Source organism: Coptis chinensis, chromosome 6 (assembly GCF_015680905.1).
Source record: "Coptis chinensis isolate HL-2020 chromosome 6, ASM1568090v1, whole genome shotgun sequence".
Taxonomy (NCBI): Eukaryota; Viridiplantae; Streptophyta; class Magnoliopsida; order Ranunculales; family Ranunculaceae; genus Coptis; species Coptis chinensis.
This window is the reverse complement of record NC_141461.1, coordinates 10322035-10349602: the sequence shown is the minus strand read 5'-3', so window position 1 is coordinate 10349602 and position 27568 is coordinate 10322035. Positions and strand designations below refer to the sequence as shown.

General features: G+C 36.8%; 1 protein-coding gene across 1 annotated transcript; it reads left to right on the top strand.

Moving 5' to 3' along the window:
* The first annotated feature begins 8320 nt into the window (after positions 1–8320).
* LOC147491389 (uncharacterized) lies at positions 8321–9037 on the top strand. The gene has a single exon (XM_086567244.1). It carries the CDS (start codon positions 8321–8323, stop codon positions 9035–9037), a length of 717 nt encoding a protein of 238 aa, XP_086423370.1.
* Positions 9038–27568: the final 18531 nt, after the last annotated feature.

Sequence of the window (27568 nt, the reverse complement as noted above, 5' to 3'; positions counted from 1 at the left end):
CCGTTGTCCTAGACACGTAACTCACTAACGACTCTGTACCTATCATTTTAGGGCCCCTTCTTGGCTCCAACGGCGGCTCATAAACCGCCATGATGGTTCGATGTCCTTGTCCTTTGGCCATCTTTTCGTTGAGGTAAATGTTTTCAAAACGAGGGACACAAAGATCCCGATTCACCTACAAATGGAGAGGTTAGCATGATCGAGAGCTTAGCTCAAGATTACTTCAAAAACATGTTTTCGGAGAAACAGATTAACAAATTCCTTTCCTTCGAAATTCGACTTTAACAATGACTCCACGGTAGTAGATTTAAATAGAAGAAGAATTCCCGCAACTCTTTTGCACCGCTTCTTTACCACTTCAGCGAGTCCCCCTTGCCAACAACCATTCATCCCTTGATGCTATGACGGAAGATGAATTTTTCAATCTTTATCTCGGTGATCCTTTTGACCCACCTATTGAGGAATGTCTTGCATATATCAAGATTTCGATGATATGGACTTGAGAGCGCTAGGCGAGAATCATTCACCTTCCATCACCAATATTCCCCACCTCCACCTTTTCAAAGGAACCTCGAGTTTGCACTTCGATCCTTTAGTTTCTCCTGTGCTTCATGATTTTTAAATCCACCTAGTAAACAAATATTTCCCAAGGATAAACCACTTGACACCTTCTTCATTTTTAGACTTGAGACGGTCCCTAACTACACCATGAATGAGTTTTGTGCTAAACCCACATCCTCATTTTTTCCATGCTCTCCCTCTAAAACTTATCCCAATCCACCATATCTTCCACAACCATTCACTTTTCCACACTTATTCACTAGGACACCCTCTCGTTCAAAGATGAAACATAAGGTGCATGCTCGGTTATGTTATAGGTCTATCCGACTTCGCTTTCATTCCACTAGGCTGTGTCCTAGGAAATCTTGGTGCTTGATTGTGTTTGGATATGTTTGCTGTGATATTTATTTATGGAATGATCCACAACTATTTCGGTTGTTGATATATGATAAACTGCATGTTCATACATATGTTTAGATAAAGTCTCGAGTATCGGTCAGAAGCGACTCATTTTTCGTGTTTGGTGCACTTCCTTTCATTTCAATATATTATTGAGTGCACCATTCAGGTAACCGGGCCCTCCCTATGGAGTGTGTGGCTGTAAGTACCGGATCCTAAGTCCACGTTTCACATAATTCACGTTTTCCACTCTTGCATGTTTTCTCGGTTTTGAGTCATGTTTCTATGGTGTGAATTATGTCTTTACTGCTTATTGTTTTCCTTTATATTAAACCTAATTCATAAAAAGTAAAAAGTTTAAAGATATATAAAAATAGTAATCTAGCACGTCTCGAATCGACTTTAAAAGACCCCGTTTTAAAACAAATTTTTACAAACCGTTTCAAAAATTTGTTTGGGGGTGGGGTGTTTGGTTTTTCCATTCTTGATCACTCAAATTCCTATTCTTACCCCCACCTCGCTCCCTTGAAGAGTAGCTAGATTTCTACTTGTTTGTTGTTTTGATGTTGTCTTTTATTATTTTTAGTAGATAGGATGTTACGTTGTTAAATTAAAGTAGTTAATTTTGACTTTTGTAGTGAAATGTTGTTTGAATGACAATATGAATATAATGTCGTTATTTTCATCAGGCGTGATTAGTTAATGTTGATCCCACCTTCCCAAACTGTTTTGGGGTGGTGTTATCTATTCAAAGCATGATTTTATATAAACTTCATTCATTCTACACTCACAACCCACACTACACCTAATTTCCATCACTCACCTTTCACTCCCACGTTTGACTCATTTTTCAATTTTCAAGAACTCCGAAAGCTTTCAAGGCTTCTGGGCAGAGCGACTTTCGCTCTCTGTATATATTTTTGTTCTGAATTTTCTCGAGCGCCAGCGCAAGCGCCAAGTTGCGCGACTTCAAGGCTCAAACACTGGAATTCAAAATACAAAATGCGATCAGCCTCTAGTTGATATTTCGCCAAGGCTCGACTTCCGTGGACCAGAAAAAAATTCCAGTTTTTACGGGTAGTTTCGGATCATTCATAGATATTCCAGGCGTAATTTTGAGATGACATCTCCTATAATAATACCAGAACAGTCTTTCAAAGATTTGTTCCAAAGCACTACTTATGGTGCTTGGTTTTGAGGTGATCACACACGTAGGCTAGGAACCGCTTATGGGTCTTGCTAGCAATTGTTCTTGGCCTTGCCATGCCCGGCTGAAATACAAGACCCATGATGCTATTGGGTAGATAATATGCATGTCCGGGAGTGGAGGTAAGTTTTAGTTTGTGTTAGTGTGCGCTTATGTCCCAAGCAATTTCATTTCGTTAACCCCATAATGGGTGGAACTCTTTATAGAGAGTTCGTCGGTTTTTGTATTTCCTATATTAGTATGTTCTAACCTTGTTTTGCAGATGTTCCACAATTTAGCGTTTCCATGGTATTTTCCTACCCTCTTTATTTAAATGCTTTGAGGACAAAGCATGCTTTTGTTTGGGGGCATAGAAACACGGTAATTAAGTCATCTGTTAGGATATAGATATGTATAATATGCATTTGTTTTCTAGTTAAAAATTTCAAAAATTTAAAAATATAAATAAATAAGTTATGCTATACACTTAGGAATATTGGTATTGTTCTTTCTCCATGCTTTTAACAATCTAGAAGTCTCACATAGCCATTTGCATCGGAATAATTGTTAGAAACGTGGGGTTAATCGTAGGTAATAATCTTTGCATCTATCTATAAATATATTACATGAGTATCTATGATTGTTAGCAGTAAGTTTTCAAATCTAGGCTAGAGTACTTATTCTACAAATCCTGTGAGAATATAGCCTAAAAGCCTTATATGAGCTAAAACATTTGAGAAATGACACAAGGGAGAAGTAAAATCCGGATAGAGAAATCACACGCCCACTTGCTTGATCACTAAACCATATCCTAAGTGAGAATTTAGGCCGCTCTTTGGATCGATATAGCAGAAATTCAAACCTATGAATTATTTTCCGCTAGTCGCCACTCACGAGCCTTTTCTTTAGCCTTCCATACACCACAATTCCTTTACCCTGTTACAAAAACAAAAACAAAATAAAAAAAAAAAAGAGAATAAATCAACCTACCCAATTTAGAATAAGTCTGAGAATAGAATGAGTGAAGAAAGAAGAAGAGAAAAACCTGTGTAAACAAAAATTAGCAGTTGCTTCAGAAAAAGAAAAGAAGTTTCCATCCAAAGAAAAGAAAAAAAAAATAAAAAAAATAATAAAAATAAAAACTCCAAAAAATAGAATAAAAGGGAGTCAAAAGCCAAAGAAAAGGAAAAAAAAATATGGCTAAGGATGGAAACAAATTGTAGAAGCAAAAGTAAATAACAAGGTTTTCTCTAGTTACATAATATGAAGACTCTATTATCTCAGACTTGTCCTTTAGAATATCCATTTCCTTCCTTCTTAAACCATCTCCTAATCCCCGTAACACCTAATAAAGACCTCTAGCTCAATTAGGAATAGGTTAGTGTGATAGTAAGTGGCAGATGTGTTTGATCGACCCGGCTTCCTTGTTGTCATTGAGATTGTAAGGTAAAGTGTACTTTGCATTAATCGGAGTAGCTTAAACTTGAGTGGAAAAAATCAGTGTTGTTTCTTGACTATTATTGTGAGAACCTACTTAAGGGGGCTATTCCGAAGTTCTCGAGAAACAAACCTTCGCTAAACATTTTATAGTACTACTCATTGTATATATGTTTATTGTAGATGATTGATTATTATGCATATATTAACTTAGGGTTTTGATTTGGTTATTCTTATGTAATTGCTAGAGAGATGTATAGATAGTTGAGCATGAATAAGGAAACAATAGTTTTATTTTCTTAGTCGCCAGAAGTATAGATGAAGTTTGTGAGTACCTTCATTTGAAAAACTCTCACGAGGGCTATAACTCGTCCACTAGGGGAATTCCTAGTGGTTTAAGGCCTTGTTGCATATGGTCAATGCAATCGCACTCAAATAAACGAGAGTAGTTAGAACTCCATTTTTGGTCACTTATTCTAATTTCTCATATTTGCTTGAGGACAAGCAAAATCTTTGTTTGGGGGTGGTTTGATAAGAGCCCAAAACTGTAGTTTTAACCCCTTAATAATCATCTTTGTTAGACCAATTATGTGAATAATAAGTAAGAGTTAACACCGACATTGCGTTTTTATGCATTTTCGGGCTTCAAAGTCCATTATGTGCAGAAATGTACCACTTTAGCGAGATAAAGGAGCAAAAGTCAGCAGAACTTCCGAAAGCCGTATCTTTGGACTCAGACCTCGGAATTGGGCATACCTTATGTCAAAACGACCGTCTCGGAAAGAGCTTTGCAATGGTCCAAGCCTTGACCCAATCAGAGGAGCAGAAGTGGACGAAAAGTCTGTTGAAGCCGACTGCAGCTGAAGAGGCCTTTTTGGACTGAAAGAATTGGGTTTTGGGCCTGATTCTCTGGCCCAAAACATGGCTCCAAGCCCATGCACGATTTTTGGATCTGAATGTATAAGAACAAAAGCTTAGTTCATTGTTAATGGTAGATAGTTAGGTTAGAAAATAAATTAGATTAGTTAGCCTCCATTAAACCTTAATTCTAGATCTAGTTTTCATTAGATTAATTAAGTTTAATTTCATTTCAATTCTTGTTTTAAATTTAGTATTGAATGATTGTTCTCCCTTGAATTAGATAATAAAATAGTTGTTCTTGATTCAATTTCGATTTGTCAATTACAATTGTTAGATCTAATTTCATTTACTACTTGTTATTCAATGCTTAGTTGTTAATTAGATTTTTGTTATTGTTTAATTTAGATTAGTTAAATTTCATAAAGTTAGAATCTTTATATTATGTTTAGTTTAGATTCAATGGGAATTGTTAGTTTGATGAATCAAGGCTAAATCCTCCATTATTAGGGGTTGATGAAGCCTTGATGAAAACTTAGTTGTTAGTGTAGAATTGTTTGTAGATTCTATTCCACTCTAGAAAGTCGTGTTTAAGCCATGAGAATGGGTAGACGACTTCACATGCTAGTTAGTACTTTCGGTAGAAATGCCATGAACACTAGGGATTAGAACTTCGAATTTCTTGCAGAAGAAGCATTGAGAATCGAGATACAAGAATCTATACTAGGTTATTAAGTTGGATTCGAGGTGGATTCAATTCCCCTCTAATCCTTTATCTAGATTCAAAAACAAGCATATTTCCATAGTATTCGTAGTTAAATTCAACGTAGACTCATTTTAGTTTCATCGTGAGTATAACACCATTAAGTAAAGCTCTCATTGACTTAAGAGCGACTAGTTAGACTTAGAAAACAATCCGTGCTAGAGAACTAGGAGTGGAACGAACTTCGTACTCCATTTAGTGCAATTCGCATTGAGAGTAGAAGCTTTGATAATTAAACTTATAGCATCATTAAGTTTAGTTTACTTACATTTTGAATTCATCGTTTATCACGTAGGTAAAACTAGTCATTTTACATTTATCATCCGTCTTTCTCTTTCGTTCTCACTTCACTTATTTCACTGGTAAGTTCACTCTCACTATTTACTTTTTCGTATGAAATTTAAAAAAAATTGCACATTTATGTTTGTCGGGTTGTTTTGTAGTTTGGGGTGTTTATTTTGTGACATTTGGAAGTTTATATTCATGTTCCCTTTGTAATGATGATTGTATGATTAAAAAAATGTTTGATTTGTGATACTGTGTTTCCCATTTCAGAAGAATGTCTGTTAGAGGGTATAGGGTTTTAAGGATACATTTTAATGGAGAATGGAGAGAAGCAACTAGGGATGGTGTTAGGCGTAATGTGTATGTGGGTGGGATCGGAACACAGTTGATACAGACATGATTGATGGTGATGTAGCAAATATGGTCGAATTGGTTGCTTGGATCACATGTAAAATTGATTGTCCCCCAAACCCTATACTTGAGATTAGTTGGGCTGATGGAGAAAACAGAAGACAAATTGTGTCTGATGCTGATTTGTTTTATATGTGGGGTTATGCAAGTTAGGAGTGTAAAAAAAATTCGTTGACCCATCATCCGGTAGGGTACCCGGTCTTCACCCACCACCCAAACCCGCACCGACCCAAAAAATAGACCCACCCTGCCCCGCCCCGCCACCATTTTTACGCGGTCGGGCTATGGGTGTAGGTTCTATGCTCAAACCCGACCCGTCAAGCCGCCCGACCCGCACTGTATCAAAAGCCGTTGACCCAACCCCGTTAACCCGCACAATTTCAAGACTCTAACTAATATTTTTGTATTTTGTTTATATTTTCTTTTAACTTTTGTAAGAATTTGGGAGATATGAACACAAACTTATGAGTTCAACATCAATTTCAAATATTCAAGTTTGAAGATTGGACAAATATCAAAAGTTCAAATTCAACTTTCGAATTTTGGAGAAGATGAATCATTCATCCTTGTATTAATTTCGAATTCTTTTAGATTATATTTTATTGTTTTGTACCATAGATCCTTGGTCCCATCTTCATTTTATCATGCTATGGAAAACAATCAATTTACAAATGGTAAATCACGAGAAAAAAGTTTCAAATTTACAGATAGAGTTTTGGGTTCAAGTTCAAGTTTTTTTATTTTTGTTTATTTTTTATTGATTTATTCCATTTTTTTTCTCTATGTTGTGAATTGGAAATATATTACTTGCAGAATTAAGAAGTTTTTTTTGGGTCAAATTGGGTTAAAATGATAATTTCCACCCACCCCGGATGACCCGCCCAAAACCCCCCCTGTAAGCTGACCCAATAGGGCGGGTGATGGTACTAAGACATGACACTTCAACCCGCCCCGCCCCGCCCTATCGGGGACCACTGGATTTGTATACCCTAGACCCGCCCCGACCCGACCCATCACTATTTGACCCACAGTTGACCGCCCTGCCCCGTATTACACCCCTAATGCAAGTAGATATAGGAGAGGGTATAGCCATTTGTATGTCAAAGTTATTGAAGTGGAAGAACCAAGCAGTACTGATGATGAGGATAATTCTAGTGAGTATCCACCCATAGACTATGAAGCAGAAGAAAGTGATGATGATGTCATATATGTTGATGACATACCATGCAAGAAAGGACAAGATTTTGATCTTGATGAATGGCCAATAGTTGAAGAAGTTGATAGGATGATGGACTTGACAAGTGGCTCTTTTAAGGGTAAAACATTGTTGGAATATAATACTGTTGGTGATAGGCTTGGGTCTGGGTCCAATACTTCCAAAGATCTTGGGTCCAATACTGTTGGTGATGGGCTTGGTGTTGGTGATGGGCTTGGTGTTGATGATGTGCTTGGTGTTGGTGATGTGCTTGGTGTTGGTGATGCAGAAAAGTTTCAAAGCTCTACCCAAAGGAAGAGGAATAGTAGGAGAAGTTCTCACTCCCAAAGATCTTGTTCTCAAGTTGCAGGTACGTTTTGTTCTTTATTATCTTTTTTCTTGAGATGTCTTCATATTTCTGAAAAATGTTTTATTGATTTTAGCAGATAAAACAGGCCATGGTGAGTTTGATGACACTTTAAACTTTGACTTTTTGAACTTTATAGTGGAATAGAATGTTGCTCAAGCTGATAATGTGACAACAGACAATGGTATGTTACATATTAGGGGCCCCTACATATTATTTTACATTTTATTTTTTATTTTGTACTATACAAGAAATAGGTTATGATATATCTCATGATATATACTTACTAGATCTGTTTGATAAACCAGCAAGGCCAGAAAGACCACAAGTTGATGTGAATCAGATTGATGCAAAGAGAGGCATACCACGGTTGTGAATCAACGGATGAGGGAATACATCCCTTCTACGAAGGTGATAGTGATATTGAATTTGATGCCTATGTTGTTGGAGAGCATGAGCATGAGCTTGATGAAGATGTAAGCAATCTTTGGTAGAGTTAGTGATGTTGTAAACAGAACATTCAACATACCAACTGATGAAGGTGTTACTAGTGGTACAAAATCATTGATTTTGGAGGTTGGTCAGACTTGGAAAGACAGGTATGAATTAAGGGATTACATTAGACTTTATCTTATTAGTAATAAGTTCATATTGAAGTAGACAAGAAATGACAGTCATAAGATGGAGAGGAAATGCAAGTCGCAGGATTGTAAATGGAGGTGTTATGTCAGGGTGATGACAAATGGTCATACAATGAAGTGTAGAAGCATGAATGATATACATACATGTGTTGGTGATGCAGAAGACAGGAATCCAATGGCAAATGCCCAGTGGATAGCAAGTTGAATTGAGATAGAAATGAGGCTGCATCATAAGAGTTTTACTCCTAATGACATCAAAGAAGAAATGATGCATAAGTTTCAGGTAAGGATTAAGTATTGGCAGGCTTGGCATGCAAGAACCATAGCAATGGAGAAAATACATGGAAGTTATGATCTTTCATATGCAAAATTACCTGAGTTGTGTAGGCAACTTGTTGCTTCTAACCCTGGAAGTGTTGCAATACATTCTAGGCATGAGAATTTCCATACTTTTACAACTCTGTGTGTTGCTTTCAAGGCTGCTCTAGATGGATTTGTACAAGGGTGTAGGCCTATGATAGGACTAGATGGTTGTTTCTTGAAGGGGAAACATGGAGGTGTGTGTCTATCCATCATTGCTTTGGATGGTAATAATGGAATGTTTCCGATTGCCTTCTATATTTGTATTGCAGAAAACACAAAGTCATGGACTGATTTTTTGGATAAGATGGCACCACACTTGAACAAGCATCATGACAAGTTGACTATAATTTCTGATAGGCAAAAAAGATTATGTAAGGCAATGGAGACTATTTTCCCCGACTGCAACCAGAGATTTTGTTTTAGGCATATGGTCCAGAACATTAAGATAAAGCATAGAGGAGTTGACTATGAAGCTTGGTGTGCTGCCAAAGCATTTGCACAAACAGAGTTTGACAAGTTGATGCAGGACCTGGAAAAACTTGATAGTGGAGATAAAAGTATCGATGGGTGAAGACCTAGGCGTGGGCAAGATCACACTTTGATCATGTGTCCAAGTGTGAGCAATTTATCAAACATTTTTACGAAGCTTGGAATAGCTACATACTGGATGCTAGGGACAAGCCCATTGTGAAGATGGTGTCAATGGTGATGGTGTTACAAATGAAATTGTTGTATGATAGAAAGGAAAAATGTGAGTTCTGGGGTGACAATGAGTTGGTGCCAAGGGTTAAGGCAATCATAGATGACAGATGTAACAAGATTGGAAATATGAGTGTCAGTGGTTCTCAAATCCAGGGGAAGTATTTAGTGAATCATATATATGGTAAATGGTGGAATGTGGACTTAAACTTGCACACATGTGATTGTGGTGAATGGCAACTCACTAGGATTCCTTGTCTTCATGCTGTAGCAGTAATCAAGCCTAGAACATTTCAATAGCATGAGTAAGTGTGAGCAGTACATATTGTCTTGTCCTCTGTTAATGATGATATATGTTAATAATTCATACATTATTGCTATAGGTATTGTAGCCCTTACTTTACTGGAGCAGCTTATAAAAGAGTTTGTGGTGGTCACATCGCACTTTACTTGCATGAAGATGAGTGGGCAACAGTGAGACACTTATCCCTAATTTGAAATAGGCTTTAATATGTGAATCTTTAGAGTTAGCCCTAATATTATAATTTTTTTTGTAACAGCCAACTGAAGCTGAGTTTATCTTTCCACCAATCAGAAAAAGGCAGCCTGGGAGGCCAAAAGTGAACAGAAGAAGAGGTGCAGATGAATCAAATGCAGTAAGATGTTCAAAGTGCCAAGCTTATGGGCATAATGCCAGAGGTTGTCAGGGAGGTGCAGTTGGAGACAATGCCAATACAAAAGCAAATGCACAAGCCAATGCAACTGCAACTGTAGTTGCCAGAGGCTCTCATAGAGGAAGAGGAAGGCCTGGGAGACCTAGAACAAGCCCACTACCAAACCCTTTTCTAAGCAGACCAATCAATGCTGCTGATGGGAGTCAAGTTCCTGAAAGTGAACTGGCTGCAAGGGGAAGAGGAAGTAGAGGTAGGGGAAAGGGTAGGGGAAGGGGAAGAACTGCTGAGGAAGGAAGCCATACCTCCAAGTGTGGATGGGAGCCAAGTCCCTCCAAGTGTACCTGGAAGCCAAGGAATTGCAAGTGTGGAAGGGAACCAAGTTCAAGCAGAGGTGGATGGGAGCCAAGGACTTGTAAGAGGGAGAGGAGGCAGAGCAAGAAGAGGAGCTAGTAGGGGCAGGGGCAGAACCAATGTTGAATATGAACCCATGTCTTCAATGGAAGAGCTACTATTTGGAAATTCACAGGGTTCCCCACAGCCTAGCCAGTCTACACCAATTCAAACTCAAGACAGTGTGAATATACCTCCAATGCCACCAATGGCACCTCCAAGAAAGAGATCAAGGAGGTCCTCCCAGGCTTCTTCCGTTGCAGAGTCTTGAATGCATCTATTCTTGTCAGCCTTAAGTTAGATTTTGTCATGTCAAACTTGAAGTGTTATGTTGTTATATTTTGTCAGACTTAAGTTAGATTTTGTCATGTCAGACTTCTCAAAATGGAAGTGGTATGTTTTGTTATGTCATGTGCTCTGTTTTGTTGTTTTGATATGTCATGTGCTATGTTGTATTGTTTTGTTAATTCAGTTGGCTTTATATGCTATGTTTTGTTACAAATTTGAGAATTTCTATTAAATGTAGACTTGAATACAACAGGTATAACGTAACAACCACTCCCTCATTCACAAATACATTACAAATCACATGTTCAGTTTCTTTACAAGCTCAGTTACATCAGATACATTGCCTTCAATGTGCATCTTTATAGGACCATCAATACACAACTTAAGTTTACCTTTCCCTTTCCTCTCATCCTCTTCCTCATTCACAGCAACAACCTTTCCTTTTTCTTTCACATCAACTTCAAAATCCATCCATTTGAAACCGCCACATCTTGGTGCTCCCTTACATCTAAGAAATCTCTGTCCAAAACTGCATTCTTTGGAACTCCAGTGAACAATCATAGTATCTCCACACCCCTTAACACAAGAAAAGTTAAGCCAAGGGCATTCAAACTTCCAATGACCAAGATCCCCACACAGAAAGCATGATTCTCCTTTGTTAGTTGATGACATTGTAGTTGGTACTTGAAAAAATTGGCATATGTTGATCAACATATGCTTTGTATAAACCCCATATTTCAATATATGTTTTGTATAAACCCCCATATGTCAATATATGTTTTGTATAAACCCCCCATTGTTTACATAGGTCTTTGACCATTAAACATACATATCTACACTAGTGCCCCATCTAATTTGTCAATATATGTTTTGTATAACCCCCCATTGTTTACATAGGTCTTTGACCATTAAACATACAGATCTACGCTAGTGCCCCATCTAATTTGTCAATATATGTTTTGTATAAACCCCCCATTGTTTACATAGGTATTTTACCAGTAAACATACAGATCTATGCTAGTGCCCCATCTAATTTGTCAATATATGTTTTGTATAAACCCCCCATTGTTTACATAGGTCTTTGACCATTAAACATACAGATCTACACTAGTGCCCCATCTAATTTGTTAATATATATTTTGTATAAACCCCTCATTGTTTACATAGGTCTTTGACCATTAAACATACAGATCTACGCTAGTGCCCCATCTAATTTGTCAATATATGTTTTGTATAAACCCCCCATTGTTTACATAAGTCTTTGACCATTAAACATACAGATCTACGCTAGTGCCCCATCTAATTTGTCAATATGTGTTTTGTATAAACCCCCCATTGTTTACATAGGTCTTTGACCATTAAATATACAATCTCGTGTTATGCCCCATCTAATTTGTCAATATATGTTTTGTATAAACCCCCCATTGTTTACATAGGTCTTTGACCATTAAACATACAGATCTACGCTAGTGAAACAAATTAGATGAAGGCATGGAGAGAAGATGAATTAGAATGACCAAACCTTTTCAGAGCCCGAACCACCACCCATGAGAGCAAAAAAATTGGTTTGGGAAAGAATCGTTAAGAATCGTGTTGGAGAAGACAAGTTTTTCGCGGGTCCAAGTTTGGTCCAAGTCTGGTCTTAAATAAGCCAGGAAAATGAAAAATACAAAAAAAAATACAACGGCTTTTTTAAGGGGTAAAAGTGGGGCAATATGGAAAATATCAGTGGCCGGTGGTACTCACAAAAGCAGGGATGGAGTGGGGGCAATCCGTAATGATTTTTAAAATGGGGGGTTATCGCCAAAGGGGGGTACATCCGTGGGTGGTTAAGTCAAAAATTTAGTACCGACTCTATTTAGTATAGATATATCATATATTCCATATAAAAAATCATCCATAATTCTAATTAATAGAACTGGCTTCAAAGAATCATACATTCAAAAGTACAGACCCGTGTAAACAATAATGTTGAAGGCAAGGTAAAACCCAGCAATACCACCGAACTTTAAAGTCTTCTTATAGACATCAATCACAACTTCAAGAAATCAATATTGTCATTCTAGTACATGTCTCAATTTTTCCGAAAGCATTTTATCCGATCCGATCCGAAGTTGGGGGGTTCACACACAACCTGTATGCAAAATATTTAGTATTTCACAATTATATTTATAGAGGTCAGATATTTAATATATATATATATATAATAAAACATATATTAATTTTCAAAAACCATCAATAATTTAATTACATATTAATGAAAACTGAATAATGAAACATATCTTTATCGAATGAATCAATATGACAGCTAATCCTTTTCCTTTTAGTCGTATATTTTAGGTTGTTGGGATAGTGAGATTTTAAAAAATGACAAAAGCTAGTGTGCATCAGGAGAGAGAAAAAGCTAGTGAATCTGGGCCACTCATACACACAAGTTGAGGGTGTATTGCATGGCAAAGTACTAGATCTATGCCCTCCTAGCCATATCTTAAAACAGGTTATACATGTCACGGGTAGGGCTGGAAATGGTACGGGATTCAACCCGATCCGACCATATCCGAATCTATTTTTACGGATATGGTTTCTATGTTTGTGACTAGAATCTGACCCAAGACTCGAACCATTTTAACAAGATTCATAATTTGATGCCTAAAAATTAATTTATATCGTACATTTATATATGAAAATCATTAAAATAATATATTTTTTGTGTTTTTAATGGATATGGATATCCGAAACCCGATGGATCCTAATATGGTAAAGGGGTTTGACCCAAAACCCGACCCGAACCCGCTCCATTTCCTGCCCTAGTCACGGGTTGATGTCCTGACCCATTGCCCCGAGAACTAATCGGGTCTACCAACGGTTTAGCATATGTGACCCTAACCCAACCCATTTATTTGACGGGTTCGGCGGATCAACCCTTAAATGACCCAAAAGCCTTTTTTCCTAACCCAAACCCGCTAATTTCATTTGGGTTGGCGGTTCGATAATACAAAAGCGCCACCCTATATATAACATATTAATCCCTTTGAATGAGATAAATCGTCGATAAGGACCGATATTTAATGGGTTGATGGTAGGAGTCCGTTTGATATATGACCCAAATTTTTTGCTGCCAAACATGTCTAAGTATGGTATTTTCGATCACGAGAGCCAAAAAATATGGTGGAATGGGCGCCCGGACTTTCTAAGGGTGGAAGATCCATATACTACCTACTTTAAGCTTTGTAACTTAATGTTATCTTCTTATTTTCCTCTTGTAACCAAAGTGTAGAGCTGTAACCTTATTTTATTCATTAATCAATCACCTTTAAGCAAACAAAAAAAAAACCCAAATTTGCCGCAAGTTTTTGGGCGGTCTTTTTTGTTGTTGGCGCTCATATGAAAAAATTGAATTGAATCGTGTCCTTAAAGCCACCTAAAACACTGGGAAATCGCAAATATCTCAGATATCAGTTATTTCAACTGATATTTCATTGGTATTTCAACCGCCTTATTTAATTTAAAATTTGGGGTCAGTTCAAATAAATTCAACCGAATTCAATTCTCCAAAAACACCAACCATCTTTACTTAATTGCTCATCGCGTCTTTTTGGCTCCCCTTCTCATACAACTTTGGTTCAGGCCTCTTCAAACTTCCGTCTCCTAATATTTCTTGTGCGATCCTCTACCAGTTCTAGTAGGTATTACAACCCCATTGTTCACTGATTTCTTTTGTTTCTCACTTTTATAGGATTTTAACCCTCCCCACCCCCAAATTAATTTGTTGCAGATTGTCGTGTTCATTCTCTGGTTGGAGACGGCTTTGGCCTCAAGACTAGGTAATTTCCAGTGTTCTTTTATGCTCATTTTTATATTTTGAGTGCAATGGCGGAGTTAGAAATTTGAATGAGGGTGAGCAGTGGCAAAGCCAGGTGAGCACTACAAGTATTCACCCTTTACACAATTGAAGTGTACAAAGCCTTTTCTTTATTTTATTTTTTGGTTTCTTCTTAATTTATCGTTTATGAAAAGCAAACAATTGTTAGTTTATTTTGTCAATTTTTTAAATCGAAATCATATTAATAGTTCGGTTAATAGTTTAGTTATTAGCTTAGTTTATTTTATCAATTTTCTATTTTTGGATTACAATTAGACCTAGTCTTTCCTAACACTAATTAAAGTTAAGGCCTAAATGTATGGATAAAAAGCAAACTCCAGAGAGTTGCATGTAATATAACACTTCGAGGCTGACTCGAGGGGTAAAGCATAAAGGATTTTGCTTAGGGCCCCCACATAATAGACCAATGAAAAGGCCCCCACTCAAGGTTACCTACAGTACATACTAGGCTCAGTTTGTTTTCACTTTGTTATTTGTGTGGCAAAATGCATCTGAGGGAGTTGAACTTGGGCTGGAACTATGAAAACATAAGGTTACCATGTTCGATGGTAGAAGAGATATAAAATTAATTAATGTTCTAAAAAAAAAATCTGCATAATGATTTTTCTCTTGGACTTTTTGGGTTTTACAAGGCCCGATATAAGAGTTGGCCTAGGGTCCCCACAATCTCGGGGCGGCTATGAGAGAAAATAAATTTGGATTCTAGTTTCACTCTAGGCACCACCTGGGTGTTCTAGGCCCTATCTTTTCTTCTTCGAAAAAAGTACAGCACACACAAGCAACACTTGAGTTTAATTTTCATACATGGGTGTGGAGGGCCATGTATTTAGGAAGAGAATATTCAAAAAAATACCGTCTAGGAACATGAGTATAAACCGATGTAAACTAAATGCAAAAAAATAATTCTAAGACTATGAGCTTACATACATAGTTTACCCGGAAACATTTAGAAGTGAGGGAGGTGAATGCTAAGGTTCTCCTAGTATGTTAATAGTTAAAGAAATGCCATGTCAAATGGCAGTAATATCTCCCATTTAAAACCAAGAGTAATATGTCTTTACAAAGTATATACACAAAGAAAAAAAAGCTTTATCTGAAAGAGTTGGAAGTTAGTGAGAGTTACCGAATTACATAACCAATGAAGTAGGTTATTGAGGAGTAGGTGGTTGCAGGTAGACTCTATCTTGGACTGGAACAAAAAAAATTGTTTTCTTGTCCTAAGGGTTTATTAGACAACGTTTACCCTTATCCAGCAGAAATAACGAACGTAAAAGATACCTTGTGAAACTAAAACTTTGTTTTCCTACATGGAGAAGTACTAAAGCGTAAGGGCTGGTCATGAGACTTCGGTGCTTTCGACTTCGTTTTGAGATCGGCTCGTGCTCGCTCATGAAAAAAAATATGAGTCAAATATGAGCTTAGTTTTAGGTTCGTTTCGAGTTTGAGTTCGAATCGAGTAGCTCGCGAGCTACTCGTTATTTTATTAAATTTTTTTTTCTATATATCATATATGATCTAGAAAAATACCCAGGCCCATAAACATATTAAACCACAAGGTAAACTGAAATGTAATGTTTATGAACCCACAAGGTAAAAACGGCATGGAGATGGCATTTTAGACACGCTTTTATTATACTGTGTGTTAATAGCAAAGTAAAACTCCAAAGCTGGAAAAGTATCAGATAACTTCCGATCTAAATCTGGTGAATCAAATCCGAAACCCAACTTCATACATGTTTTAAGTTCATCTAGATAATCATCTATAACACTTTTGCTTCTTCTATTTTTGTTGTTTTGTCTTCTTCTTAACCATGCTTCATCTCGATACATGTCGGATGATAAAGAATGATGTTTGTATAAAGGTGGTTGAGCATGTTGAGATTCAGACATGGGTTTGAAGTAAACTTCCGAACCGAACCCATTAAGGGGTTGCGGAGTTTTCGAGTAGCTGCCTTAGCTGCTCTCTCTTTTCTTTCTCTCGCTCTCAGTTGTTTCCAAGAAGGGAAGAAGAAAGGTATTTAAAGGAGGGAGGGGTGTTTTTGGGGATTAGGGTTTATTTTGCGCTTCCTACATTGTGAAAACTGAAATGTAATGTTTTTTTTTGGAATTTTTGTACTTAAATCATACAAAAATGGGGTTTATTCAACAATTTTGAGTATATATGCGGATATTCCACTGTTTCTAGATGCAAGGATTGCAAGCTCACGAGCTACGAGTCTCGAGCTCGAGCTTCACTCGAGCTCGTTTTGTAAAACGAGTCGAGCCAAGTCGAGCTCGAGCTAATTGTAATTCAAAACTAGTCGAGTTTGAGCACAAAATGGAGCTCGACCTTGAGTTTGAGCTCGGCTTGAACTCAACTCGAAAACTCACGAGCCGAATCTGAGCATGCCAATACTCGGCTTGCTCGACTCGATGACCACCCCTAACTAAGCAACACAATATATAGCCAAACTGAAACTTTTGGACAATGCATGAGCAATTATAGTAGTACGACACTAATTAAAGCTCATCTTACATGAGAACCGGATGGCGGGAGATGAGATAGAGGAACACTATCCGATGGGCACTGCACATTTATAAAGCAAAAGAAGAAATAAGACAATGCAATATACATAAGGAACAATGTAGAAAAATAATTCGCAAGTGGGGAAATGAGATTCATAAAGTCAGTATATTAAATGGCAGTGAAACACCTTATGGACACGATACATCAGGCCATTATATATATTTTTTAACTTAAAACTCATCTAACATGGGAACCGGATGGCAAGAGATTAGATAGAGGAACCCTATCCGATGGGCTATGCACATTTATAAAGCAAAAAAATAAATAAGGCAATGCAACTTAGCATAAGACAATGCAAGCAATAAATACCTGGAAGCCAAGAGGCGGTTGAAGATTAAGCCTATCTTGGGGGGGCAACAAAGACATGTTTGTTATGGTTTGAAGGTTCCTTATAGGAGTCCATTGGGAGTTTTCCTTTGTCAAGAATTGGTTGCGTAGGAAGCTATAAATATTTGAAAGAGAGTTAAAAAAATGTGATGTGAAAGTTCAATTCAGTGCTAGGACAATTTGGGTAACTCTAAGTATGTTAATAGAAGTTATTAGTAGCATATATTGGTGATAGTAATACACGGGGGCGAAAGGGTCATTGAGGAGTAGGTGGCTGAAGGTAGAGTCCATCTTGGATTGGAACATAAATACTATTTTCATTGTTCGAAAGATCCTTATAAGGTCTCCTGCAGAAACAAATAGAAATAGATACTCAATAAATTCTATAGAAACAAACATAAAAAGATAGGTGGGGATAACGAAACGTTGCTTTCCTGCACGTACCATTGAAAGTCAAAGTCAAATCTACAACGAAAAAGGGCACCTAAAAAAAAAGACAAAGTAGCAGTGATTATTTCGCATGTAAAAGTAGTAGTAAGTAGGCGTAAACACATATGAAAATTAGGTGGCAATAAATAAAACAAAGGGGATTAAAAAAATTAGATGGTAAAAGATGGTAGTAAACCATGCTGAAGTAAGAAAAACAAATGGGAAATAAAAATCAGACAATAGCAACTAAATCGTGGATGACTCTCTTCAGTCGTAGGTTCTCGACACTGAGGCGAATACTCTCTTCAGTTGCGGGTTCTTGACAAGATGAGAAAAGGGGTGGGAGTGATGGGGGTTGAGGGAAAATAAGGTTAGGACGGATAGAAAATAAGAGATCGATCATATGGATCCGGATGTTGTGGATAGAATCAACATACGGTGGGAGCAGCCTTTTTGCCAGTCATATTTTTATTAGCGAGAAAAAAATATGCGTTTTTAGGATATATTACTCAAGATTGATAGCAATATATCTATAGTGTTACTGCGTTTGGCGTTTATAAAGGATATATTACTCAAGATCTCGACTATATTCTTAAGAAGTTTAATGTAATTCTTTGGTATATTCTAATAATTTATTACGAATGTCAATACACATTAAAATTGGCATGCTAAGGTAATCCTTTGGGCAATTTCGAGTGGAGATCTACTTCCATTTACCGTAGGCTTCACCAATGATCACATTACGAGAGGAGTAGCCTGAACCCTTGCTGTTAAAAGACCTCTTCATCTTTTCAAACCAAGCCTTTGTAGCATAATCACCAACGAGTTATCGTAGTTTGGATTGTTCGAAGCCAAAATTGTTAGGTGATTGCGTTGCAAAGGCTTGGTTTGAGAAGATGGTGATGTTTTTTTATTAGGTATGGGTTCAGGCTATTTCTCGCGATGTAATGATATGCATGTTACTAAGGTATTTACGGTAAAGGATAATAGAAAACTTCGGGATAGCTATATTCTTAAGAAAATAGTAGTAGGTATTTTACGGTTAATTATATTTGATTTCGGGGTGGCTATATTCTCTTACATTTACGGGTAAACTTGAGAATATAGCCATCCGAGTCTTATATATTTACCGTAAATAAATACATCTTGGGATCTTCTAAGAACGGCTAACTTCTTGTTAAATTATAAGAAGATACTAGTTACAGGTATTTCTGGTAAAGGATATATTACTCAGGATCTCCTTACTATATTCTTAAGAAGTTACCTGTAATTACTGGTATCTTCTAATAATTTATTCTAAATATCAAATACCTGTTAAAATTGGCATGCTAAGTAATCCTTTAGGCAATTTCAAGTGGAGATCTACTTTCATTTACCCTTTTGTAGGCTTCACCAATGATCACATTGCGAGAGGAGTAGCCTGAACCCTTGTTGTTAAAAAACCTCTTCATTTTTTCAATCCAAGCTTTGGTAGCGTAATCACCAACGAGTTATCGTAGTTTGGATTGTTCGAAACCAAAACTCGTTGGTGATTACATTGCAAAGGCTTGGTTTGCGAAGATGATGATGTTTTATTAGGTATAGGTTCAGGCTATTCCTCTCGCAGTGTGATATGCATGTTACAGGTATAGAAAACTCAGGATGGCTATATTCTTAAGAAGAAACAATAACAGGTATTTCTGGTTAATTATATTTGACTCAGGGTGGCTATATTCTCAGAAGTTACCTGTAATATACTTCTGAAGGATATAGCCATGTTGAGTCTAATATACTTTACCAGAAATACATGTTACTGGGATCTTCTAAGAACGGCTAACTTCTTATTAAATTATAAGAATATACTAGTTACGGTATTTTACGGTAAAGGATATATTACTCGGGGATCTCGACTATTATATCTTAAGAAGTTACTTGTAATTCTTTGGTATCTTCTAATAATTTATTTGAATGTCCAATACCATCCAAATTGGCATGCTAAGGTAATCCTTTAGGCAATTTCGAAAGTGGAGATCTACTTTCATTTACCCTTTTGCTTTTTCATTGATCACATTGATCAATACCCTTTCATCTTTCAAACCCCTTTGTTTAAAAACCAACAAGTTATCTTTTTGGATTGTTCAAGCCTTGGTTTTTGATTACCAAGGCTGGATTTTCAAACCAAGAAAGTGTAATCACCAATTTGATCGTGTTTGGATTGTTGAAGCCAAAACTTCGTTGGTGATTATGTTGCAAAACTTGGTTTGAAAAGATGATGATTTTATCGGTATGGGTTGAGTTATTCTCTCGCGATGTGATATGCATGTTACGGTATTTACGGTAAAGGATAATATAAAACTTCGGGATGGCTATATTCTTAAGAAGAAACAGAGAATGCTTGGTATTTACGGTTAATTATATTTGACTCAGGGTGACTATATTCTCAGAAGTTACCTGTAACAGGTAACTTCTGAAGGATATAGCCATCCTGAGTCTAATATACTTTACAAGAAATACATGTTACTGGGATATTCTAAGAACGACTAACTTCTTGTTAAATTATAAGAAGATACTAGTTACAGGTATTTCTGATAAAGGATATATTACTCAGGATCTCCTGACTATATTCTTAAGAAGTTACCTGTAATTACTGGTATCTTCTAATAATTTATTTTGAATGTCCAATACCTGTCAAAACTGGCATGCTAAGGCAATCCTTTGGGCAATTTTGAGTGGAGATCTACTTTCATTTACCCTTTTGTAGGCTTCACCAATGATCACATTGCGAGAGGAGTAGCCTTAACCCTTGCTGTTAAAAAACCTCTTCATCTTTTCAAACCAATCCTTTGTAACGTAATCACCAATGAGTTATCGTAGTTTGGATTGTTCGAAGCCAAAACTCGTTGGTGATTACGTTGCAAAGGCTTGGTTTGAGAAGATGATGATGTTTTTTATCGGGGGTTCGACCTATTCTCTCATAAGATGTGATATGCATATTCTGGTGTATTTACGGTAAAGGATAATAGAAAACTCAAGATGGCTATATTCTTAAGAAGAAACAGTAACAGGTATTTCTGGTTAATTATATTTGACTCAGGGTGGCTATATTCTCAGAAATTACCTGTAACAAGTAACTTCTGAAGGATATAGTCATCCTAAGTCTTATATACTTTACCAGAAATACCTGTTACTGGGATCTTCTAAGAACGGCTAACTTCTTGTTAAATTATAAGAAGATACTAGTTACAGGTATTTCTGGTAAAGGATATATTATTCAGGATGACTATATTCTTAAGAAGTTACCTGTAATTACTAGTATCTTCTAATAATTTATTCTGAATTTCCAATAACTGTTAAAACTGGCATGCTAACAATTGGTGTACCATTTGGATGAATGAAGGGAAAGTTATTGCTTTGACAAGTTGCCTAGAAAACCTAGAAAGAGGAATAATTCTAGAAATGAATTAAGAGATACGTAAGGCTTGATTCCAAACCTTAAAGAATTTGGATACAGTCTCTCATTAGGAATATTTTAAAATATGTATATTATAAAAAAAGAGGATAAAAAAATTCTCTTAGGCTGAGTCCAATGGTGCATCCACCCTCTATCTCCATTCCACCAAAAAACAGTGTTTTGAGGATGGGGAGTCACGGCTTTTGATGCCACGGCAGTTAAGAAAGTGAGGGAATGTGGTGGGATTGTTTTTGGGAACACTAATTTGGATGAGGGAACACTAATTTGGATGAGAGGTTTGAGTTTTTTGGTAGTTTAGTTTGTTTTGATTTTTTGTGTTTTTCTGTGGAAACAATTAGAGATTGTACTATATATATATATAGGGAACACTAATTTGGATGAGTTTGGTATAGGGAGGTTTGAATGTTTTTTAAAGGAGAGAGGTTTGAGTTTTATTGGTTTAAGTTTAGTTTGTTTTGATTTTTTGTGTTTTAGCTTTGAATTAGCTGTGGAAACAATTAGAGATTGTACTATATATATATATATATATATATATATATATATATATATATATATATATATATATATATATATATATATATATATATATATATAGCCCCACTCTTAGACGGACATCCATTTACGGACTTTACTTAAAAGCCGAATTTCAAAATACTAAATATACTCTCACGAAGGGTTTTCTCATAACTCGCTCCTTCTCTCTCCGAAATCCAAACTTACGTGACTATTTCCCTCCCTGCTGGTACTCTCTTTCTCTCTCTCATGGGGAATAGTGTTGGTTCTTCACATCAGGAATAGTGCTTTTGATTCAATCTCATGTTCTTGTTTGAGCATTACTCTGTTGAGGAACTAATGATTGCTAGGTGGAATCCAGAGCAATTATACGAGGACAGTATGTCTATTCTTGTTCTTAATGGAAGAAGCTAGTAATATCTCCTCGCCATTCCTCAACCGTGAATCCTAATATAGTGCCTTGTGTAGCGGATTAGATTCCATAAATATGCTATCTAGCTCATACGCTCTTCATGCAAGGCCCAAGGTTTCATGTTTTTCTTTGGACCAATCAAAATATCTCTCATGTGGAATGTAATAGCGAGATCGACCAATCCTCTTCACTTCTCATCCAAGAAAAATTAGCAAATATTAGTCTCGATTGAACATGATGTATTAACATCATTTCAACCGAAGTTGGCAATTCCCTGGTTTTTAGTTTCTTGACCTTCTTTATTTCCTCTTATTTTTTGTGCTTGTGACAACAATGTGCTTTTTTTCTTCAGAGCTCATAGGTTTTAAGACAGAATTAACCCGTTGCTAGTGGAGGAGTGGACTTCATCCTCAACTACTTAAACCTCAGAGAATATCTCTTGGAAGCATGGGTAATTAGTTTAACTTGGGTTCTTGATTCCACCTATATGTATTGCAATTTAAAGGATCTAAGTTCTAGTAGCTAAATGGTTCCCTCTGCGTAACATGGAAATTAGATCATAGATGAGAACAAAACTCCGCCCAAGAACAAACAAAATGCATCTTTAACTTGCTGCTTAATCCCAATCTATTTTGTAATTCATACTAGTTCACAGATTGGTACTTCACTTTAGTTCTGATTTAGATCAAGTTACCAACCCGGATAAAATGTTGGAGTAGCATTTATGGATTTACTAACGATGAATTTATATTGTTAAATGTGAGGCGGTTATTAAAGTGTTTTAATGTACTTATAGATTTCTTTGTGGAGCGATTTGAAATATACATGTTGTTACGAGCAATGCCACGAAAAAGAGCACAAATTTGGATTGTGAAAAAAAAAAATGAAAAGGTCACTCTTTGTAGAGGTTGTGTGTTGTCTCTTGTGCAAAAGAGATACAAAAATGTCAGACTTGGTTCCTGCAAAACCAAAGCAAACCAACGTCAAACACAAAGAAGAGTCTCTCATTCTGACCGTCCTCCTCTCTCTAATTCCCTTATTCCAATTGTCGTCAACCCCGACAACATGCCAAGATTATTTTTTCTAGTATCAAATTTACATAAATAGATCAACTCCCACCGAAACAACAAGCTTGCCAAGATTTGCACATAAAAATTTACACAGTGCAAGCAATGGCACAGTTTGTTTGGACGGATACCAACAGGAGCCTAGAGAGCCTACTAGACATGGATAAGTCGGTTATTTCCAAGCAGCCAAACACTCAAATACATGGTACAAACAAAGCGGTCAGGGTTCAAGGCCTTGAATTTGAGAGAAGAGGAACCCCATGAGAGAGAGAAAGAGAGTACCAGGAGGGAGGGAAATTGTAATGTAAGTTTGGACTTGGAGGAGAGAAAAGGGAGAAGTCATGAGAAAAACCCTTCGTGAGAGTATATTTAGTATTTCGAAATTTTGGTTTTTAAGTAAAGTCCGTAAACAGACGTCCGTCTAAGAGCAGGGATATATATATATATTTTTTTTTTTTTTTTTTTTTTTTTGAGAAACTCGTATCATCTTAGTTAACAATCTTTTGAAAAATGCATCAAAGCTTTGAGGTCGACGGGTTTGTACTGTTGTTTCTTGTGTAGAAGCGGTATGTGGATTCTAAATCTTATTTTGTACTTGTACTACTAACTCGTATGAGTAATTTATAGTGTCCTCAATGTACAAAGAAGTGTGGAGTGAAAGATATTATTAAATGGTACGTATCACAAATAAGCTTGTTATAAAAAAATTATATGCTCATTATAAGCTTGTTTTGTTTCATTGTTTCATTGTTTCATTGTTTCAATTACTAAAACAAATTATTTTCCTTACTCGTCAAGTCGATTTTGACTTGGCCAATTAGTTGATAGTTAGGGCAATATATTTCAGGGGTTTTTTTACTTAACCCCCCATGGATGTACCCCCCCTTTTGCGATAACCCCCCATTTTGAAAATCATTATTGATTGCCCCCCATTTCGTCTGTTTTGTGAGTACCGTCAGTTGATATTTTTCATATTGGCCATTTTACCCCTATTATAAAGCGGGAATATTTTGGGTTAATTTTGAGAGAGAGAAAAAACCCACAATACAAACTTTAATTTTGAGAGGTAGCCTCAAATTGTAAAATGTTAACAACACCATCACTCGGAGCTTCACCAACTCCAACAACACCACCATCACCACCAGCCCCATCTCCCAATGCAACCTCCTCACCACCAGCTACAACACCACCCTCCGCAGCCTCTCCCGCCCGCGTCTGGCAGCACCACCGCCCACACCTCCTGCCACCTCCCCACCACCTCTTACAATGCCTGCAGGCTCTCCGCCAGCCTTCAGCAACACTGACACCGACCACGACCATGCCTTCGCAATCTCTACATACTGCCACCTCCTAGAAATACAAGCAGTCCACCATCACCTCCCATGCCAGTTTCTGGAAGACCACCACCCTCGCCGCCATCGCCATTATCGGGGCTATCACCACCATCTCCGTCTTCGAATGGGATATCGATTGGAACGGTGGTTGGGATTGATATTGGTGGAGTAGTAGTGTTTGTTGTATTGAGTTTGTTGTTTGTTTGTTGTAAGAAGAAGAGAAGAAGAGATAATGGACCATTGGATTATTATGGTGGTGCTCCTCCTCCTGGACCTAAATGTTGGATTTTTTTTTAGATAGTTTGGGTCTTGATTGCTTTTGATTTTACTTCCTTTGATATGTTAAGTTAATAGTGAATTCACAAACTTTAACATAAATTTGTGTTTCAAGCTTCATTAACTTCTGATTTTTTTCCCAATTTTCTGATTTTTTGAGAAGGTTGGTTAATGGTCAAAGACGTATGTTAAAAATGGGGGTTTTTAACAAATTTGAAGTAGGGGAAAAATTGTCAATATGGAAAATATCAACATACGTTACACACAAAACAGACGGAGTGAGGGGCAATCTGTAATGATTTTCAAAATAGGGGGTTATCGCAAAAGGGGGGTACATCCGTGGGGGGGTTAAGTCAAAAAACCCCTATATAACAGTTGCCTTGGTCCTAGGCAATCTATTTAATGTTTGTTTGGATGATTAATACCCAAATATACCAGTTCCATGGGGACCGGGACTTCATATCTACTTTGGTTAATGATGAATTGGAGAGAGATAGAAACGAGATATTAATGGGTCATCACCTGATCCTTATGGATGCGGTATTCGCCAAGGTCTTAAGATCTTTTCATGGGAGTTCACGTATAGGTTTGAGAATGGGCGAGGGCTAGATTTTTAGAGGAGAGTCTTCCGTCATTTGAGAAGGTTGTGCAGGCCTTCTCTGTCCATAAGAACTAAGAAGCACGGATTTGTGCATGGTAAGTCCTTTCCTGATTCTCGTTTCTTACTTGACTGTATCACCAAGAATAATATCCGTACTAGAGATATCCTTTTTGGGAGGAGAAAACTGATTGCGAGCTTTAGGCCTTTGTGTATGTCGAATGGGGAGTGTGCCAGTCACTCTCATTCAATCTCCATTTTCTTGGCATATTTGGTGTCATTTTGCTCTCTGTTTGAGGTTTATTTGGAAGTCCCTGGATTGGTGAAGGAGTTATAGTTTCTTGCTTGGTTCCAGCGAATACTTTCCTTAGAGGGGCACTGGTTTATGAAGCATTCCATTTTCGGCCATGTTGTGTCGAGAAAACAATTAAAGCTCTCATTGGATTTTGAGGGAAGGGCAATGTCATATGAGAAGACTATTAGAGCTCTGTCAGGTCATTTTGAGGGAAGGGCAATGTCATATGAGAAAATGATTAGAGCTCTGTCATTGCATTTTGAGGGAACGGCTAAGTCATATGAGAAGACGATTAGAGCTCTGTCATTGCATTTTGAGGGAACGGCTAAGTCATATGAGAAGACAATTAGAGAGTTGTCAATGCATTTTGAGGGTAGATATGTTGTGTCCACGCCATACTTATGCAACACAGGTTGAGAGAGATATCCGTTTTTACTATCTTTTTTCCTAGTTGGATATCTTTGATATATAGCTTGAAGTATTGTACCTTCTGGGCGTATTTTGTTGTTTGTGTGGTCTGTCTTGTTGATGTCTTACTTTTGTGTTTCGTGTGTCTATTTTGTACTGTACAATATCTCATCCTCATTGATATATAGAGTAGCTACTACTCCTTTAATCAAACCGAAAATAGAAAAATTGAGTAAAAAGGACTTACAGTAACGTTTTCTTCCCATTGGTCTACTCTTGCATCATTTTTCAGGCTAGAGATGAGGAGAGTACTCTAGATTGAGGGAAGTAAGAAATCCAAATTATGGACCTAAAATACATCCAAAGTAGCCCCAACTCCCATGAAGTCATGACTGTCTTGATCGTGGTAAATAATAAAAGAATAGTCAGAAGATGACTATTTGCCTTCTCTGTCGGCAATTAACTTAACAGAAGAATTATGAGACCATTAATAACTCTCAGATCATGTACATTTTGATCTTGCAACATATCTTTTCTCACATAATAAGTATGATAATTATTTTTAATGCTCTATCTTTGTGGGTGTGTGTATGCGTCTAGTCCTCTATCAATACCTTTCTTTGTCAATTGTCACATTTTTTCTTATTATATGTTAGTCTGTAACTGATATGGTTTTGGAAATATGTATTTATTGCAGGTCTCATTCTTCATTGGGATCTTCATTGGGATTATCCCAATATTTGTAGCGTGGGTATATTATGAGTATTTGGAGTACAAGAAGAACTATCATAAACTGTGAGCTGCATAACCTTTTAACTGTATAGATTACTTTTACTTTCTCCCTATACAACATGCAAAATGAATCGACTAACACCTATATTCTATTCAATTTAATGTGAAACTTACTAAGAAGTATTTGAGAAGCTGCCATGCTCTCGTTGCTTGTGTTCTGTGATGTCTTTATTCATTTTCAAATTGGGGCTGCGTTTTGCTGATCAGCTGCAGAAGTCATCTGCGCAAACTCTATTAAATTATGTTGCAACTATTAAATGTTTAATTAATAAGAACATTCAACTCCTTTGCTTAAGATTGTTTTCGATATGTGATTTGGCCATTACTTTCCCTTCATTAATTTTAACTACCTTATCATAAGATATTCAATCCATGTAGCAATACTATTGCAATTTGTTTAATCTCTTATCTCTTGTATGTATGAACTGTTCTAGTTTAATTATTTCGGCTCTAACTTTTTTCTACTAATGTACTTCCTACTACACCCTGCAGCATGGACAACAGACTACAAATTATGCAGCATTTATACTTACAAGATGATCATATATCATCTTTGCTCATGGACGGAGAGGTAACTAGCTATCTTCAACTATTTATTAATTATAAGTTTTCAGTTTGCTTCTATTAATTAACATTCAATAACTTGTCTAAATGAGTAACAGGTTCGACCAGTGGTCCGTACACATGAGCACAATCAAAA

Excerpts from the sequence above, each read along its gene's own strand:
- LOC147491389 (XM_086567244.1), top strand. The coding sequence starts at position 8,321 with ATGAGGCTGCATCATAAGAGTTTTACTCCTAATGACATCAAAGAAGAA.